At 45.8% G+C, this 18996-nt stretch overlaps 1 protein-coding gene across 3 annotated transcripts; it reads left to right on the forward strand.

Annotated features, from left to right (window-relative positions):
- Positions 1-230: 230 nt before the first annotated feature.
- SPERT (spermatid associated) lies at positions 231-13120 on the forward strand. 3 transcript variants are annotated; one of them, XM_029936720.1, is made up of 4 exons: positions 231-376; positions 665-745; positions 1375-1455; positions 11757-13120. In XM_029936720.1, the coding sequence occupies exons 1-4, from the start codon at positions 302-304 to the stop codon at positions 12948-12950; spliced, it is 1431 nt and encodes a 476-aa protein (XP_029792580.1). In that variant the 5' UTR covers positions 231-301; the 3' UTR covers positions 12951-13120. The 3 variants fall into 3 exon arrangements, with proteins under 3 accessions (XP_029792580.1, XP_029792581.1, XP_029792582.1); XM_029936722.1 differs by lacking the exon at positions 231-376 and adding an exon at positions 420-567; XM_029936721.1 differs by lacking the exon at positions 1375-1455 and having other exon boundaries at positions 232-376.
- The last annotated feature ends 5876 nt before the right edge of the window (positions 13121-18996 follow it).

Raw genomic sequence — 18996 nt, forward strand, 5'->3', positions numbered from 1 at the left:
ACATATCTTCCCTTGGTCTGAATGAGTTCATCTGGGGTTTCTTCCTTCTCGAGGGATACAACTCCAAGTAGAAGATGCTACCTTTAGAGAGAGGATAGGGCTCTTGGCCCACCCCGGGCAGTGGGGATGTGAATAGGATGACCAAACAGGGGGCTAGTGTTTGGATTATTGTGTGTCACACTCACCTTGACCAGTAAGGTAGACACAACCAGGGTGAGCTCCTTCTGACTGTCAGATTCCTCATTCCTGCCTGTGACATTCAGAGAGATCATGAGCCCTGAAAAACACCATATTGTTTGTGATGTCACCTCTGGATTGTTCTGAGTGTTTTGGTGACCAACTCTTGCACAGGACCTATACCTGGCACCTAACATTGGTATGGCTTTTTACTTGAGGTAGAAGTAATAATCTTAGAAAAGGCAATAGGTGTGAGTACCTCTGCTCCTAAGACTTTTTGGTAGCCCTTTACCCCAAGGGCTCTTAATTTCTTAAAATCATATCTTATCAGATACCATCTTCACATGATTTCAGACAGATTTTCATAATGTACATAAGTGACAAGAGGGGGTAAGTGAGTAGAAAGTTTCCTGATTTTCAGGTGGGCAACTGAGGCTCAGAGGATGGGCCACAAAGCAGAAATCTTCTTGTTTTTTCTTTTCCACAGCACTCAAGGCCAAATTTTACAAGAAAACAAGATACCAGATCTGAAAGCCTAGAAATTCCCATCAATGTGGTTCTACCTCAGGTAGGGATATCCACAGAAGGGTGTAACTTAGTTGTAGTCAGAATAACCCTCCTCTTTCCAAACTTTGGCAAGATATTGTAGGATGAGCAGCATAGTCAGGGCCTCAGATTCAAGTTGCCAACCAGCTGTGTGCCAGGTGGTTGGCGGGGGAGGGGGGGTGCGGTGTTGCTTAGCCACTCTGGGTCTTAGGCTTGTTATCGCTCAAATGAGGAAGGCGGGTTTGGTGACCCGGTAAGACCTTCCAGTCCTCATAACACTTAACGTTTCCATGACAGTCTGAAATGAGTCCCTCTTCTCAGACTTAGGTGTTTTGGTGCTTGCTGATATATGACTGCTCTGGAACTCTTGGGTGGGAGGGGCGGCTAGCATTGGGGCCTGGAACCAAATTCATAGGACTGAATCCATAAGTAGAAAAGCTAGGACGTGGACCAAAAGGTACAGGGTGATTTAGAGGTGCCAAGAGAATCAGGGCCTGCTGAGTACCAAAAGCAGAGTGTATGGGGACTCAGGACGGAGGCTGGGGACTCTGAGGGCTCCTCCCACTGAGCTGCTATTTCCTTGGTGGGGTTCTCCTGCTGGATTGTTTCTGCGGCTGCTATGTCACAAAGGGGGTGGCCTTGCTTCTCCAGAGTCACCTGAGGCCCTGTTGGAAGATGATGGCGGACCAACCAGAGGGGCTGAAATGTAGGGTGGAGGAGTCCAGTGCAGAGGTAACTACCCGAAAGCTACATATGGGGATGTGCAGGAAAAGGATCAATCGTCAGTGGGCATCATACGTATCTATATATCTATATAGATGTGTATAAATATAAAATATAGATATGTGTATATAAATATATAGATATGTGTATATAAATATGTATAAATATAAATATATATAAAAGTATGGATATATATATAAAAATATAAAAATAAAGACATAGATATGTATAAATATAAATAAATATAATATATCTATAGGTATATATATAGATATGTATATAAATATATGTAAATGTATATAGATATATATGAATATAAATATCAATATCTCTATAGATATGTATAATATACACATATAAATATGTATATATAAATATATAACTATAAATATAGATGTGTGTATATAAAATATAAATATATACACTAAATATGTGCATATTTAGTTATAAAAACATACATGTTTAATATAGAATTACATATATACTATATAACTACATAGTTATATATAGTAAAATTATATGTATGTTTTCTAAAGCCATCTCAAGGACTTTCAGAAGAACAGGATTAGAAAGAAAACCTTCAGCATTCTTTCAATAGGTAACAATCTAGGCAAGTATGTTCAGTAGGAGGGAGAAGCAGGACACAAAAACATTCTAGCTCTTTGTTTTCAAGTTTTCCTTATAACTAAAAAAAAAATTTTTTTTAATGCTTATTTTTGAGAGACAGAGAGACACAGAGCATGATCAGGGGAGGGGCAGGAGAGAGAGAGGGAAACAGAATCCAAAGCAGGCTCCAGGCTCTAAGCTGTCAGCACAGAGGCCAACGGGGAGCTCGAACTCATGAACCGTGAGATCATTACTGAGCCACTCGATGGACTGAGCCACCCAGGCACCCCCATCTTTAAAACTTTGTAATGAGCAGCCACTTCATCAGTTTCAACTGCTGCAGCTTAGAATGTAAGTAGACTTTGTCCTGGTCGTTAGGCAGCATGGTTTACCCACAGGGTTCCTGCAGCTCTAGGAGCTTGTTTTAGGTGTGACTCTTCCCACTGACAGGCCACATAGTTCTGCTGGACACTACCCCTGCAAGGGCAGATTTGCTTCTTTGGTTTGTTCATGGCCCACATAAAACATTCTTTGCATCACTAAGGGACAAGAAGAGGGTGCCAACCTGGGGGTGGAGGAAAGGATGGGGGCAGGAGTCGGATTTGAAATAGTGATCATATGATGGAGAGGTTGGAAAAAGCCTTCAATCTACACCTAACATGACCCTTCCTGCTTAGCTCCCAGAAATCGGCCAAAATGAAGGAGCAGAGAAAATGAACGGGACTGTGGAGGGGCTTGAGAAGGCTCCAGCTTGTTCTGGGGCCATTCAGTTCCTGCTCTGCAGGACCTGGTGCTGCTGTTGGGGTCATGGAGGGCACGGAATGTGTACCCCACATGGGCAGATGTGGCCTCATGACAACTCCTGCCAGGGAGGCACAAGTCATATCAGACCAGGATGGCTCTAGGCTAGGCTAGCACTCTGGGGGAGGGATGTGGGTGTCTATAAATTTAGATTATATGGACCACGCACCACCAGGGCTGAGAAGGGACCAGTGTGCTCGTTAGACATCTCCAAGGGAGATGGTTCATGGCTTGGGGTGAAGGATTGGTCTGGTTAACAAGGGGAGGAAAAAATATCGATGAGCACTGAGTTGGTCATGTGGCAGGCACTAGGCCATGCTAGTGTGAAGTTCAGATTGTACCACCATGGGACCTGGGCTCCCCAGCAGCCCCTTTAGTAATGGCAGAGCCAGGGTTAGGGGCTTGAGCCCAGGCCAGTGTCCACTCTCTACATCACATGCCAGACATATGCCACAGGGTGAGCCAGGCCACAGCTTAGCTCCCTGTTTCTTCACTTGCTTGTAGGAAATAGTGCCTCCTCTCTCCGCATCCTAACTGCTTGCCTTTGACTCCCTGCACGTATTTTCTGCTGCTTTCTTCTGGGATCCAGTCCATCTGGTTCAGAAGGGAATTGCAACAGCAGCTCTGTGTCTCCAGAAAGAGCCTCTGGCTTCCCAATCATGTTGGGCATTCGGGCTTCTCAGTTACACTGCAAATGCCTGTGGGTCACTATTTGTTATCACCCTTAGGTCTTTTCAGGTCTTATTGATTTCCAGTTTTTCTTCTCACATTAAATATTTGTGTTTTCTGATCTATTTCCCAACAGTGCATTAACTTGCCAGCCATCAATGTTATTTCCTGCCCAAGCCAGCTGACCTGGTTCCTTTTGCACATAACGATTCCATTCTCACAGGCTTCCTTATTTCCCCAATGAGTGCTATCAGTGCATCTCACAAAGGACATGGTTTATGGCTGGATCATTAATGAAGGGTCTACATCAGATCAGAACGAGCTCCGACAGCACCCTCCAGTGCCTCGCTCAAGCCTTCTGTTCCCATTCTCCTTTGTTAGGACTTATTCTTCAAGAACAAGGAGCTGTGGAATCTGCTCACAATACCCCCATCTCTCCCCATTTGAGTAACTTTTAGGAGGAAGATTTCAGGAGATTGCTTGTTAAATAATTAGCTAGAATGATCACATATGATGACATCTTCATCCTTATTGCTGTTAACTGTATAATTCTCTCAAAATCAATCACACTGGCCTGTGAATTATCCTCTAACCTGTTAGCATTTATCAAAACCAGATACACCATATCGTGGTCCTAGGCAGCTGAGTTAATTTCACAGTATGATGACATTCAGCCTTGTCCCTTCATCTGAAAATTAGTAGCATACTTTGCTCTTCCTTTCAGCATCCTAGGGATCCTTAGCTTCACATACCTGAAAAATACCTCAGATGGCTAATGTTCTTTGTTGTAATTCTCAATAATGTTGGGAAAGTAGGTGTTTAAAAAAACTTGGTCAACAGGCTTTGAGTCTACTGGGGGCATTTGGACATCTCTTCTGGTCTGTGGTAGCCATAGTTTTCCAGGAGCAGAGAGAACTCTAGACCATGTCAGCTAGACCTGTCTGGTTACTGTCCAGTCCTCCCCAAACTCTTTAGATGGAAGGCCACCAACCTCAGAAACTACACCTGGAAAGTCCCACTCAGAGTGTCCTCTTCCTTAGAAATGCCATAGTATCAGTAAGAGACTTTGGTCTTATCACCTCCCCCTTTGTTCCCTCCCCACCCCCCTTCCCATTGACCATTCTTCCTCCATGTTCTCCATTTGCTAGAGGCCAGTGATCTGACCAAGGTACTCAGTGGTTGGTGATTTCAAGCATTTTCTTTGCAAGACTACTTGCATTTGAGAAGGAGATGCTGGGGGTGCCTGGGTGGCTCAGTCGGTTAAGTGTCTGACTTCGGTTCAGGTCATGATCTCATGGTTTGTGGGTTTGAGCCCTGCATTAGGCTCTGTGCTTACAGCTCAGAGCCTGGAGCCTGCTTTGGATTCTGTGCCTCCTTCTCTCTCTGTCTCTGTTTCTCTCTCAAAAATAAATAAACACTTAAAAACATAACAAGGAGATGCTGGGGAGAGGGCCAGGCCTAATGCTAAGGAGGCATTTCCAACCACAGGTGGGATTTGGGCTCTGTGACAGAGATGTCTGTGCCCAGGCCCCTTTCTGGACCCCTGGCACTAACGTGTCTTAGGTCTCAGCTGTGAGCATGGTGCTCCTGAGGGCAGAGTCTCTTGGTTGTCTTCCTAATAAGGTGATGATGAGCCTCATGGCCAACTGTATTCCCCTTCCTGCATCCATCCTCTTATGGGTCCATGCTTTCAAGAAGAAGCCAAGCTTCTCCTCTTTCCCTTCCGGGTCTGTATCCATGGGAGGGTGTTTCCCATAGATCAGGGAAGAGACCATCTTTTCTTCCTGGGAAACATGGGCCATGGCTGCTCTGGGCACTAGGATCCTGCTGCCGTAGGCTCTACCTCCCAGGCTTAGAAGAACCCGTCAGATTCCTCCTGACAGCCCAGACCTCTTGGCAGGCCTCAAGGACACCCAGGAACAGGTTAATTTAGTCCATGATACCCAACTAGTGATACCCTGGCTGAGGAGACCTACTGAGAAGGGGTTGACTTCCAACATGGGCTGAGAAGTCCTAGGGTTTTATAGCTCATGTGTTGGCTTTGCTCAGCTGCTTGCTCCTTGGAGAGCCCAAACCGGTAAAGAAATACATTCAGCATTTGAGTGCTTTCGGCCAGGAACATTCAAGCCTCACCAGCAGAACTGGCCCTCTGTTTGGTCTTTGTGACTGCTTGCCTCCCACTTCCTTGGCCTTTCACACCAGGCAGCAGGCAGAGCAGCTATATGTTTAGGTTCATTTTAGAGGTGATATTCAGAGAAGCTAAATGACTTTCTCAAGAGCACTCAAAGATGGGACTTTTGAGCCCAAAGGAGTTTGGGGCCTCTGCCCTCATTGGATTATACATTCAAGATGGTGACATGGAAGCCAGCATGCTCGCGTTCAGGGGGGCAGCCCCCTTTAAGGCCCACATGGATTGACCTGGGGTTTTGTGGAATTCACGGGGGAAAACCTGCTGCTATAGATCTGCCATCACACAGCAGCAGCTGTGCAGTTTCAAAATAGGAATTGGAATGAAGATAGAACTTCACCAAATACACTAAATATATTAAGACAAATGAAATCACCACTCATAGGCCAAAGGCAACAATAGTTTCATGTCGTTCAATCTGATACCGCATTCTTACTCTTCAGTGCATTTCGGTTGGTAAGTTCACAGGCAAGGACTCATTATACCTCCACTGCACGTGAAGTGTGCTGTTCTAACTTCCAGGACTTGGTGTGTCAAAAAAAAGGGTGGGGGGGAAGATAGGTCACTGTCCTCAGAGAACTGTAATTTACCTATCTGGGGAGAAATGGGACAGGGCAGAAGAGAAGCACTGCACAGTAATGATATCAGCACATGCAAAATAAAATCTCTGAGCACTGTGAAGAGCAAGAATGAGCGTGTGGTTTGGAGTCAGGTATCCTCTTTTAAACCCTGGCTCTTCCCCCTTGCTGGCTATGTGATTTTATGTAAAATGTGATAGTTCTTCTCTGTAAGTTATTACATATGAATATGGAAATCAACTAGCATATCCTCACATAATAGTCATTCAGTAAGTGCTATTTCCTTTTCCTTGTTCCAGAAATCCTCTGCTAAGGAAATCTAAGCAACTTGTCTTCTGAATCTGAAGTAATCATCTTTGCAGGTCTATAAACAAAGAAAATGTCACACATTCTTCTTTCATTTCTGCACTCTACAACAAACTCCTTGAAAGAAATAGGGCAGATGTTAGTAAGGTTGCTGTGGATGGTTGTACAGGTTGTGCACTGCAACAGCAGTTGCGAATGGCACCCTCTAAAGCTGAGCATTGTACAAACATGTGGTGGCTGTGAATTGTGTTAGCATCATGGAAATGTAGGCACGGAAATGAAATGATTTTGTAAAGGTCATACACTCAAACGGTGTAGACAGGACTCATTTTGAGTTTTGTGATGACCAGTCCCTTGATCTTCACATATTACAGCCTTCATTAATGCCTGCTGCTCTTTGAGTTCCCTCATTTGCACCAAGCAATAATTGGTACTACTGGCTGAATTTTCAAATTGACTGAAAGTTCCCTGAAGGCAGGTGGGGTCTGAGACTAGATGCTAAATTAATATTGGTTGATTAATCAACATAAATGTGGATGAAGAACTGATGCAAGAACTTTCAGAGTAGAAATCTATTTAGGGTGAGGTAACTTTGTTTTCATAAGGCCAAGAGTGAGCCTTTCTTTAAGGACTAAATCCAGCTAGGTCTGATTGGAATTGGGGAAAGAAAGAATGTGTCTTGTCTTAACGTTTCCTCAGAGTTTGATAATGGTTCTTGGCATCTCTGAAATGCCTGCATATTTGGTATTGTTCCTTAAGTCTTATCACTTTCAGAGGAAGGTGCTGATTTACTTTAACCTCATCATAATACTATCCATAGGTTTGTGAGTTTGATAAAATATATTCTTCTAATAGCTATTAAAATAAATATATGACTATTAAAAATTTTTTAATGTTTTCGTGTTCTATCTAAGAGAGAGGCCATGAGGCAACACTGGACTTGACTCCTTCTTGATCCTGTCTGGGAATAGGAGGGAAGATAGAGGACTCAGTCATGGGAGGAGGGTTTGGTTTCTGGGGAAGGAAGTCATGGGGACTTATTAGTCCATCAACATTTTCTGGATTGGGTGCTGTGGGCATGTAACAGAAGGCACAGGGTCTGCATGGGAAGCACTGGCCATTTAAAGGAGGGGACAAGGTGTGAAGTCTGATAAAAAGGGCAGCTGGGCTATAGTGGTGCCCACTTACAAATATGGATCCATCATTGGACCAGAGAAAGTTAGACCAAGAGATACTGTCAGTGATCCCCATTATACAGATGTGAAAACCAAGGTCCGAGGGTAAAAGGCACCGGAGGGCATATACAAGGATAAAGGCCCAAATATCCAGGCTGTTCATAGCTAGAAATCCACCACCTACGTGCTAAGGTTCTATCGAGTGCATTTCTGCTGAGGAACAGTCAAAAGTTCCTTGGGGTGCCAGGGCAGAATAAAGGCAGCGGACTATGATGATTTAACAACCATCATGGATACTCCGAACAGTAATAAACAGTATAAAGCACTAGTGACTCCTTTCTGATATTCAGTTGGATGAAGATGCATATCTCTGATTGAAACAAAACAATTGTAACATAAAGGCAACTGGGGGAATCTGAACACTGACTCTGTATTTGCTGATATTTAGTGATTAGTGTTAAATTTCATTTTATTTTATTTAAAACATTTATTTATTTTTAGGAGCACAAGAGAGAGAGCACAGCAAGGGATAGGGAGAGAGAGAGAGAGAGAGAGAGAGAGAGAGAGAGAGAGAGAGAGAGAGAGAATCCCAAGCAGCCTCCTCACTGTCAGTGCAGAGCCTGATGTGGGGCTCGACCTCATGAACTGAGATCATGACCCGAGCTGAAGTTAGGAGTCAGATATTAACCAACCGAGCCACCCAGGCGTCCCCAGTGTTAAATTTTAAAGGGACAATAATGGTATTGATGCTTTGTTAAAAAAATTCATATTCATGCATTTTTTGGGTAAAATAACAGGATGTCTATGCTTTGCTTTAAAAAATCTCAGTGCTCAGGAGTGATTGTGGAGTTGGGTGGATGAAAGAGGCGTGACCTGGACTTGTGAGGCTGGGGAAGGGGTGTGTGGACGTTTATCAGGCTCTTTTCCTTTTGTATATATTTGAAGTGTTCCATGATATAAAGTTAAGAAAAAACGATCTTCACCCCCACCCTAACTACTGCAGATCCTTTGACAAATCCAGGGCGAGTTCCTATGTGTGTGTTTCACACATACACGTTCAGGCAGCCGCGACTGGGTTTGTGACTTAGTGGGTGAACTGGCACTGTTTATTTGACTTAGAATCTTGAGTTTGCTCCTCTATCTGTAGAACGGAATCATAACAATGCTTTATGAAGTCAGTGTGGTGAGGGTTAAGTTAACTCGGTGGGTAGAACGCTCAGCTCAGTGCCTAACACTGAATTGGAGCTCAATGTTTGTTTTCTTCTCAAAACGGGGATACACACTAGTGCCTAAAACTGCAATTCCCATCTTAACGACCCCTAGAGCAGGACCCTGTTGGGACAGAGGCCCACACTGGATGGAGAGGACCTCTCAAGATCCATTCCTTAGTGACTGTGGCTAATTGTCCCGGAAATCTAGGATCAAGTGACCTTAAGCTGACAAGGAAGTGGGCTGTGCTGCCCACACTGAGGTTCATTTTGGTCTCAACTTCAGCTACAAGGGCCAGCGTGCTTTCCCAACTGAGAAATATGAAAACCATGGAGGCCGGATTTATCTAAAGTAAATAAGGTTCTGATTGCAGAATGTCCCTGCACCCTAACTCTCTAGAAGATTAAGCACATCCTCACAAAGTTAATGACATGTGCTTATTGCAAAGTTAATGGCATAGAACTGTGCCTTCTATTTATCTAGCTCTTTGGGTCTTAAAGAATTCTGGCCAACATTATACACCGTGCAAATTATATTTCTTTCTATACTCGAAGATACAATGCAGATAACCTGCTTGTTTTCTATCTTCTCTATCTGTAAAATTGTGAAAATAGCCGGAGAAATGAGGAATTGATATTTGGAGAACACTGCAATGTACTTAAGGTGAAATGCTTTTGGTGTCTTTAGAAGTAGCTATCAGGTTCTTATTTTTATTTAACTTCATTGCTGCAATTGTTACCTCTTCTCCAGGACACATTCCACCTGTTCACCACTTTTTGAGCACACCTCAGAATTCTGCCATTAGCAAAGCCCACTTTTCTTTATAACAGTACCTGACATTTCTATTGCACATGGCAGTTTTAAAAACACGTTTGCAATTGTTATCTTATCCAAACTACAATGGTGTGGTGAACCAAACAGGGCATGGGTTTTTATTTCCATTTTAACTGACTTTATACGTTGGAAGGTGCCTATAGGGTCAGGGAGTCTGATTATTTTTTACCCGTAAAAAATCTGGATCTCAGAGAGGGTGAAAGTGATCTCCAACTTCACATTACCCATGAGCGACAGAACCAGGATGAGAATTCTTGTGATCCCCAGTCTTAACCCCTGGGGCTTTAACTCTGGTGTAACCCTCCCCTTTGGCAAACAGCACATCCTACCTGGCTCTGAGCTGTCCTGACCGCCCACAGCAGGAATCCTTGGCAGAGCTGGTCGGAAACGCAGCTGCCTGGACCATATCCCGTACTGAGTGAATCAGTCTTGCAAGCAGGGAGCTCAGAAATCTGCACTGAAGACACACTCCGATGATTATTCTATGTTGGGAAGTGCAAGAGCTACTGGCTTAGTGGAGTTAAGCTCTGTGGCTCCGATCTCCTTTTTATACGATGGTCTTGAGGTATATGGACCACCATCATGAACTGCTCCTTGTGAATTCCATGGTGTCCTTTGCTCTCTTCATTGCCACATATTGTAATGAATATTACAATACTCTCACTGCTCAGTGATAGATCTGGGCTGGTGCCCTCCTTTTCTGAAATTACCAGCCTAACACTGTGTCAGTGGGTGTTAAAGGGGCTGCTGGAAGGACAGACTAGCGCGGCTGAGAGTGGAGGGTGAGGCTGAATGGGGCAAGGGAGAAGGCTCAGCTGGTGGACAGCACCACCCTTGTGGACACAGCGATTTGGGTGTCTGTTGAGGTAATTCATGCTGTCCCTTTGCCCATGCCAGTTGTGGATACATATCTGCAGCTGGGGTCGACTGAGAAGAGTGTGTGTTCCTCCTCTAAGGTGGCGGAAGTGTGCCAGAGCCCAGCCTTAATGCTTTCATACGTTATCTCTTTTAATCCTAAAAATATCTCTCTGAGGAAAGGCAGTGGATGTAGTTGTCCCAGTTGGAAAATGTGGAAACTGAAACTGAACTTGCCATATTCTGGTCACTGATCAAATAGTGGGGCCGGGGATCAAAATATTTGGTGGACTCAAGGGGAATGCCCTTCAACCTTGACAACATCCATGGGATGGTCATTATTCAGGGATTCTCTATTTGTGTATTTGCCCACTCACTAAAATTTGGAACCATCAAATCAATACCTGTGGCACGTTGGTGGTCATTTACAGACATGCACAGAGTGACAACAAATTTAAGTCACCTGAGGCACACATTCTCGCTAAGGAGCCTTCTTGTTTCAGCTTTCACACTGTAAAACAGTGTCCTTTTCACAGTTTAATTAGTGCGCCCTGTTGACATTTTTGTGGTTTTCTGGGGGGGGGGGGATGATTTCACAGATCAAATAACACCCAAGCACATTACAAAATTGCTGCCTAGCGCTCCTTAATGAAAGAAGGTGTGACGTGCCTGATGGAGAAAACACGGGTTAGATAAGCTTTGTTCAGGCATGAGTGACAGTGCTGTGGGCTGAACGTTCAATGTCAACGAGTCAATAATGGGTACTAAACAGGAGGTCTTTCAACAGGTATACATATAAATACAAGGTTATGTCTTGACTGGTTGACAAGACTGACTAGAGGCTGGCTGGAACCCAGCCCTGTCTTTCTTCTCGGAATGATGGTTTGGTATTCGCGGATTCAAGGGTCGCGGGCATTTTACAGACCGGAACGGCTGCAAATAGGGGGTCAGAGAAGCCAAATGCAAAAGCGTCCACTGTGGCCAGGCCGGACCATCAGACAGAGTGTCTTGCGGGGGTAACCGGCCTGGCCAGCAGCCGGGGGCTCGGCAGCTCCGTCACTAACTCTCGGCTCCCCTTCTCTCCCACAGCGGGGCACCGCCGAGCCTTTCCTGCGGCTCCACAACCTGTACCCCAGCCCGCGCTGTGCCCGGCAGGCCGCCCTGCCCAGGCTGAGCCGCCGAGTGGCCAGCCAGCACTCCTACCCGCTGAATCGCTTCTCCTCCGGGCCCTTGGACCCCATGGAGCGCCCCACCTCACAGGCGGACCTCGAGCTGGACTACAACCCTCCGCGAGTGCAGCTCAGCGACGAGATGTTCGTCTTCCAGGACGGCCGCTGGGTGAATGAAAATTGCCGCCTGCAGTCCCCGTACTTCTCCCCGTCGTCGTCCTTCCACCACAAGCTGCACCACAAGCGGCTGGCCAAGGAGTGCGCGCTGCAGGAGGAGAACAAGGCGCTGCGCGAGGAGAACAGGATCCTCCGCAAGGAGAACAGGATCCTGCAGGTGTTCTGGGAGGAGCACAAGGCCACGCTGGGCTGCGAGGAGAGCAGGGCTGCCTCGCCGCTGCTGCACAAGGACAGCGCGGCCCCGGAGGCTGTGAAGGACATGGCCTTGCAAATGCACCGCAGCAAGGAGAACAGCAGCCTGCAGCTGCTCAGGGAGGAGAACAGGGCCCTGCAGCAGCTGCTGGAGCAGAGGAAGGCGTACTGGGGCCAGGCAGAGGAGAAGGCGGGCCCCGAGGACGAGAGCAAGGCGGCGCCCTTGGCCCACGAGGAGCCCCGCGGCTCCGGGCTGCTGCCGGACCAGGGCGCAGGCCTCGCCTCCCGGTTCGAGGAGTCCAAGAGGCCCTCAACCCCCCAGGACGACTCCAAGACGCTGCGCGTCCTGCGCCAGATGGTCAGCAACCTGTCCGGGTCTTGTGCGGACGAGGAGAGCAAGTCCGGCCCCGGCCTGCCTGATGGGAGCCAGTCCTTGGAGCTGCTGAGGGAGATGAACCAGGCGCTGCAGGCCCTGCGGGAGGAGAACCAGAGCCTGCAGGTCCTCCGCGAGGAGAACCGGCTACTGCAGGAGGAGAACAGGGCCCTCCACGTGCTGCGTGAGGAGCACCGCATCTTCCAGGAGGAGAACAAGGCCCTGTGGGAGAACAACAAGCTGAAGCTGCAGCAGAAGCTGGTCATCGACACGGTGACCGAGGTCACCGCCCGGATGAAGATGCTTATCGAGGAGCTCTATGCCTTCATGCCGGCCAAGAGCAAGGACCCCAAGAAGCCTAGCAGGGTCTGAGGCTCCTCACGGAGCCCTGGGCACCCAACACCCGGCCAGAGAACATCTCCCACCTTCCATTCGCCTTCTCCGCCTTCACCCACCAGCTGGGCCTGTTGAAGAGCAGCACTATCATCTTCCTTAACTCAGAGAAGTAATAAAGGCATGGGGGGCCCTGCCCATTGACATCAGTGTGCTGCTCTGGCTTCTTTTTCTTTTTCCAGCAGTTTTGGGTTTGTGGCAGAATTGAACAGAAGGTTCGGAGAGGTCCTATATATCCTTGCCCCACCCCCCCATGCATCTCCCTGCCCCGCCCCCATGCATGCACAGCCCCCCTGCTTATCAACATCTTCCACCAGGGTGGCGCCTCCTTGCAACGATGGAGCTACATTAGCATGTCGTTAGCACCCAAAGTTCATGGTTTAGATTATGGTTCATGCTAAGGGTCATATATTCTGTGGGTCTGGACAATTGGGTAATGACATGTATCCACCATTATAGGATCAGAGTATTTTCACTGCCCCCCCCCAACCTCTCCGCTCTGCCTGTCCCCCGTCCCCCCCCCCCGCCTCAGCCCACTGCAGGCAACCACTGAGCTTTTCACTGTATCCATAAGTTTTTCCTTTTCCAGAGGCATAGGCTGGAAACACACAACCTATAGTCTTTTTCTGGTGTCTTCTTTCACTTAGCAGTACACATTTAAGTTTCCTCCACAGCTTTTCATGGCTTGGTAGCTCATTTCTTTTTAATGCTGAGTAATATTTCATTGTCTGGAGGGATCACCGTTATTCATTCACCTACTAAAGGACGCCTTGGTTGCCTCTACGTTTTGGCCGTTATGAATCTGTCTTCGTTTGTTCCTCCCAAGTCTCTTCCTTCATTATTGTCTGTTTTTCACTTCCTTCCTCTTCCTTCTTTTTTCTCCTATTCCTGTCCTCTTTCTCCCATCTATTTTTTTATTCTCTCATCATCTTCAATTTCTGAAGCTCTGGCATGGAGGATGGCCTGTGGAGAAGAGGTCACTCTAGGCCACAGGTGTTCAACTGCACTGCCATTGACATTTGGGGCTGGTAAGTCTTTTATGTGGGGGGCTCTCCTGCACGTTGTGGGATGTTTATCAACATCCCTGGCCTTTGTCCACCGGATGCCAGTAATAGCTACCAAGCCTCCACCTTGACAACCAACTATGTCTCCAGATATGTCCACATGTCCCCAACCCCCAACATTGCTCTAAGTTTCTCAAAGTATATTCTTTGAGACTCTAGTCCTTGACCTTCTCTGAGAAAATGAAGGTTCCCATGGGGAGAAATGCTGTTATGATCCTCTCCTGCAGATTATAGTCACACTCCAGCTTAAAGGATCTGAGAAGTCCTGCAATGAAGAAATCTTGCTTAACTTTGGTGAACCCAGAATTGCTCCATTTTATTTGATCTTGAAATATTTTTATATAACCCTGCTATTCTCCCAGTTTTGGAAGGGGTGTTCTGTGCCTTCCCCAACCCTAGGCTTACCTCCCTATCCCTGGGCCTTCCACTTACTCATAGTTCACATTTCCTATGGGATATAAGTGGTGGGGCAGGTGGCTGCCAGGCTTATGAGAGAGAGCTTCTGCAGAGGCTCAAAATGTAGGGTCCTGGGCTTTGATTCCCATTTCAAAGTGTAGAACCAAGAGGTTGAAAGGAAGCCTCGGGTGACCATAGAGGGAATTGGGTCAAGGTTCCCAAACTTTGCTGTGTGGTGATATTGGGTATGACTGGACAGTGAGAGTGATTCCAGTCTGCCACAAAGTTGAGGAATCAGGATTGTCTTGAGTTAAGCTGACTGGTTCTCAGTATCATCTCCGTTCGTGGGTGATGGGTCTCCATGTTGAGGTGTGTGTGAGGGAAAGAAGGAATTTACCCATTTTGCTGATGGGAAACTGTTGGTACAGACATGAGTTTGAGACTGGGATATCCTAATGCCTAGCGCATCGCTCATGCTAGCTAGATTTCTGAGCCTTGAGTAAGCTCCAGAAAGTGAGGGAAAGGCAGTTGCCCATCACTTTTCACCTGCTGTGATCCCTGTTGTCCTCAGCACCCGTGAGGCAGGCATTCTGGTTTCTTCTGAAGTTATACAAATTGGAATGCTAAGGGTTTTCCAGAGGCTAGCTGGCTAGTAAGAGCCAAGCTGGGACATCAATACAGACAATGACTGTAGATCTCCCACTCCTGTGAAATCACATTGTCAAGTAAACCCGGCCTCCAAACGTCATGTTTAAAAGTGATTTCCGTGCTTACATTCCAGATTTGGACAGTTGTTGAGTCTAATCCAAAATAGTATCAGAGATTCCAAATGAGGGAGAACAATGATAGGAGTATTTTCTCTTATCAGTCAGTGATGACACATCTGTCTATTCTATGCCCAGGGCACACAGAGCCTCGGTAATTCATTCCCAGGTTGCCACCAAAATCTAATGGGAAGTTGTTGCTAATGGGCCTCTGGCCCTTTGCAGTTTTTCCTTCCATTTGGTAAATGCCTCGCTCAGGGCATCATGATCTGCCATACTTTGTGTAAGGCAATGTGATAACCCCAGGGGGTAGGGGTTTTGTTTTTTGTTTTTTTCATTTTTTTGATTAAACCAAATTGATTTCTGTGATTCTAGACAACTGGAAGACACAAGGCAGACCCTCCCCATGTTTGTGTTATAAATATTTAACTTGGATTAATCTACATAATAGTAGTCAGGGGCTTCCTTGCCTAGGGAGCTCAGAGGACTTAACACTATTTAACAATGTCAGCTTTCTCTGTCAAGCCAAATCTAAATGGGTGAAAAATTAGCAAGACAAACCATAAAATGTCATTTTTATGGAGTGGGGAAGATTTACTTCAAAACAGTGTTTCGTTGTATAGTGCAATCTGTCACAGATTAGCTAACATTCAGTGGGAGTTAATTTCTTCTAGAACAGTGTGAGTTTCATTCTTCCAGGAGCACTTACTTCCTTTAAACATCTCTGCTCCTTTTTCAGCTCTGTGTTTGCCTCAAGTCCCTCACTAATGGTTGAGGCTGTTTTCTCTTTGCAGGGAAGATTTTGGCTGCAAGACTCTGAAGTTTGCCTTTGAAGAGCTAAGTAGCCTCCCTTTCCCATTTGGCCCTTGGCCTGGGTAACTGGCTCTCTCGGTTGCTGGGGTCAACTGAACCCACCTACTGAACTGGCTGAATCTTGTCCATCGGTCTGAGTAGTGCCCAATAGTTAAATGTGGGCTCAAATAGAGAACATTCACAACCTAAAACACCTAGCTAGTTAATGAAAACTAAAGTTTCCCAGAATTAATTCTGGGAAGATATTCCAATCAAAAAATCACCTAGGTCAGGATAGTGGTTCTGAGTTTACCAGGGAGTGCCAACAAGAGGGACCAGAACCAAAGCAACTCTGAAGAAAATCTTGTTGGCTTCTGTATGCTCAGATTCTGTTTTTGAACTCTTCCCTTTGGTACAGGTTTTTCATAAAATGGAGCCACCTCCATCTGGTGAATGCCTGCCGGAGTCTAGTATGACACTGGGCAGCGTGGGAAGTGGCTGCCACCAGGGCACGCTGGGGCAAGGTGTCTGATGGAGGAAGATGGAGGCCCTACGTCCTCAATATCCATCAGCTTATTGTCCTTGGAGTTGAACTTGTGATTCATCAGAAGGGAAATGGCTCTCACTGAAAGGGCAGGTCATTTTTGGAATATTCTGGATATGCCAACAGCAGCTGCTGGAAACCATGTCCGTCCCATGAATGGGAGTTTGAGCTGAGTTGTTTGTGGAGCACAGCGTGTCTGTGTTTGGAGCAGCCCGCCCCCTTCCTCATTCACATGCAAGTCTTCTCCAGCCTGAGCTCTTATCAGTTTCTCTGGGTAAATAGTTCTTTCCAAATTCTGTAGCCTCTTTGTTCACTCAAACAATGGCCTTTGTAACCAAGAACAAAGTTAGGAACAGGTGACAGATTATTTTTAATGCTGTCAAGACAAGTGGCTGTTTAATTTTTGACATTTTCTCTATAGAAGCCTGCCTTTATTCTTTGCAGATCGGATGACTCAGAGTTTTCTATCAGAAATCCTCATGCCATGGCCAGACTAAGTCCAAATCTTTTTCAGAAACTGGTCAGTCATCACTTTGGAATGCTGTGTGGAACAGAGTAGCATTGCTTGGTTGTCAGTTACATTCTGTGGCCCCATGATTGGGCTGTCCTGACCTTTTCCCTCATTTTTCTTCTCTCATTCAATCCATCACCAGGTCCTATTGATTCTATCTTCTAAACAGTCCTTAGATCCTTCTACTTTTCTCTGTTCCCATGAACGTGGCCTTACTCTTGGCCACAATCGTCTTCTGAGTGACTCTGCATTCATTTCCAGATCTTCAAGGTTACTTTCAGCTCATTTTCCATGTTGCAACCAAAGTGATTTTCTTAAATGTGCATATGCTATCCCACTGTTTCCATATTTAAAGTTCATCTCTGGCTTTCCATGGTCTTTAGGGTCAAATAAAACTTTACTCTGGGTCTCTGACTTGAGTGTGGATGCTACTTTATATTCTTCTGGCCTTCTCAATTCAATTACATATCACTGTTTCTCAGGGTCCCCACTGGGCTTCTTCAGAAGTCAACATAATTTAACCAAATGGCCTCCTTGTCTCTTAGAGATTACATCCAGAGAGGAGAGATTTTTCCTCCCGGGAAGGGCATGGGGATAGCTGTGCTGTCAGGTGGTTCAAATGGATCTTCCAATGTCACAATTAGGCTGTTGGGTGCAGAGCCCAGTAACTTCCCACCTTGCCTTGTCTTTAGTGAAGGTCATCTATCCTGAACAACTCTCACCGGCAGTGCAGAATTCAGAGTCAGCGTTCTGGGTGCATATCTAAGCTCCACCACTTACTCTGAGACTTTGGGCAAGCCACTCAACCTTTCTGTGGCATGGTTTCCTCTTCTAGCAAATGGCACCTGCTTATCTCAGCTGTTGTTGCATAGTAAACCCATTCTAAAACGTACTGGCCTCTGAGCCATTTATTTAGTTGGGCTTGATTCATCTGGGCAGTTCTGGTCATGGCGGGGCTGCTCCACCTGTGGTCAGCTGACAGGTTGTTAGGTGGCTCTGCTTCTAGTGGTTGGATGACTGTTAGCTCTCATTTGTGTGGTCTCTCATCCTCCAGCTAGTTACCCCAAGCTTAGCCTCGTGGCAGAGTCAAGGGTCCAAGAAAGAGAAAGAACAGTATGTAAGGTCTCTTGAAATCTAGGCTGGAACTTGTCTGTCCTTACTTCTAATAGGAAAAGCAAATCATGAGACCAGTCCAAATATAAGGGGTGGGAAATGCATTTCCCCTCTTCATGGACATAGGGAAGCCATTGAGTAGGACCATCAGTGCACTGAATCCATCACACTATTTTATAGGTTGTTGTGGTTTTTAGGTAAGAAAATACATTGAAGTTGCTTAGAACTGAGACTAGTACATTGTAAACACTCAAGAAGGTCTACCCACTTTTATCAGAATAATCATTTTTATGCATATCTTTAAGAAAATGGGTAGAAATTAGAACCATTAATAGAAAATGACTTCAAAGATCTGTGAGAGTTTTATAGTTTGTTTAGCTAGAATAATTTTTTTTGTGGTACTGGAAGACTGTCTAAATCAGCACCTGAGCTTCTCATTATGCTCTTAGATACAGATTTATTGTGAGGATTGAATAAATTAATGTATGCCAAATGATTAACTCAGCATCTGGAATGTAATAACCACTAACTAATGGTAGCTATGATTATTATATTACTGCAACAGGGTCAATGATTTGGACAAAATCTGCCTTTTTTCCCCTAGCCCCACTTTATTGCTGAAACAAATGGCTTAAAATGATTGCTGAGAACTCACATCTAACAGGTGGTCAATATACGCAGCAGAAGTGGAGCAGAGCTTTATGGTGGAGATTTCTCAGTCACACACACATAGAACGAATCCCTACACCTTCATTATGCAGCTTCCCTAAATCAGTCTGTGGCCAGTCTTCAGTGATTCTCCCACTTTCTTTCTTTCGGTAGTTTTTAAAAGCAAATCCCA

Source organism: Suricata suricatta, chromosome 4 (genome assembly GCF_006229205.1).
Source record: "Suricata suricatta isolate VVHF042 chromosome 4, meerkat_22Aug2017_6uvM2_HiC, whole genome shotgun sequence".
Taxonomy (NCBI): Eukaryota; Metazoa; Chordata; class Mammalia; order Carnivora; family Herpestidae; genus Suricata; species Suricata suricatta.

Bases quoted from the DNA above. Each gene is read 5' to 3' on its own strand.
- SPERT (XM_029936720.1), top strand. From the start codon at position 302: ATGTCACCTCTGGATTGTTCTGAGTGTTTTGGTGACCAACTCTTGCAC. The intron at 377-664 runs GTATGGCTTTTT...TCTTTTCCACAG, and splicing joins ATACCTGGCACCTAACATTG to CACTCAAGGCCAAATTTTAC. The intron at 746-1,374 runs GTAGGGATATCC...TTGCTTCTCCAG, and splicing joins TCAATGTGGTTCTACCTCAG to AGTCACCTGAGGCCCTGTTG.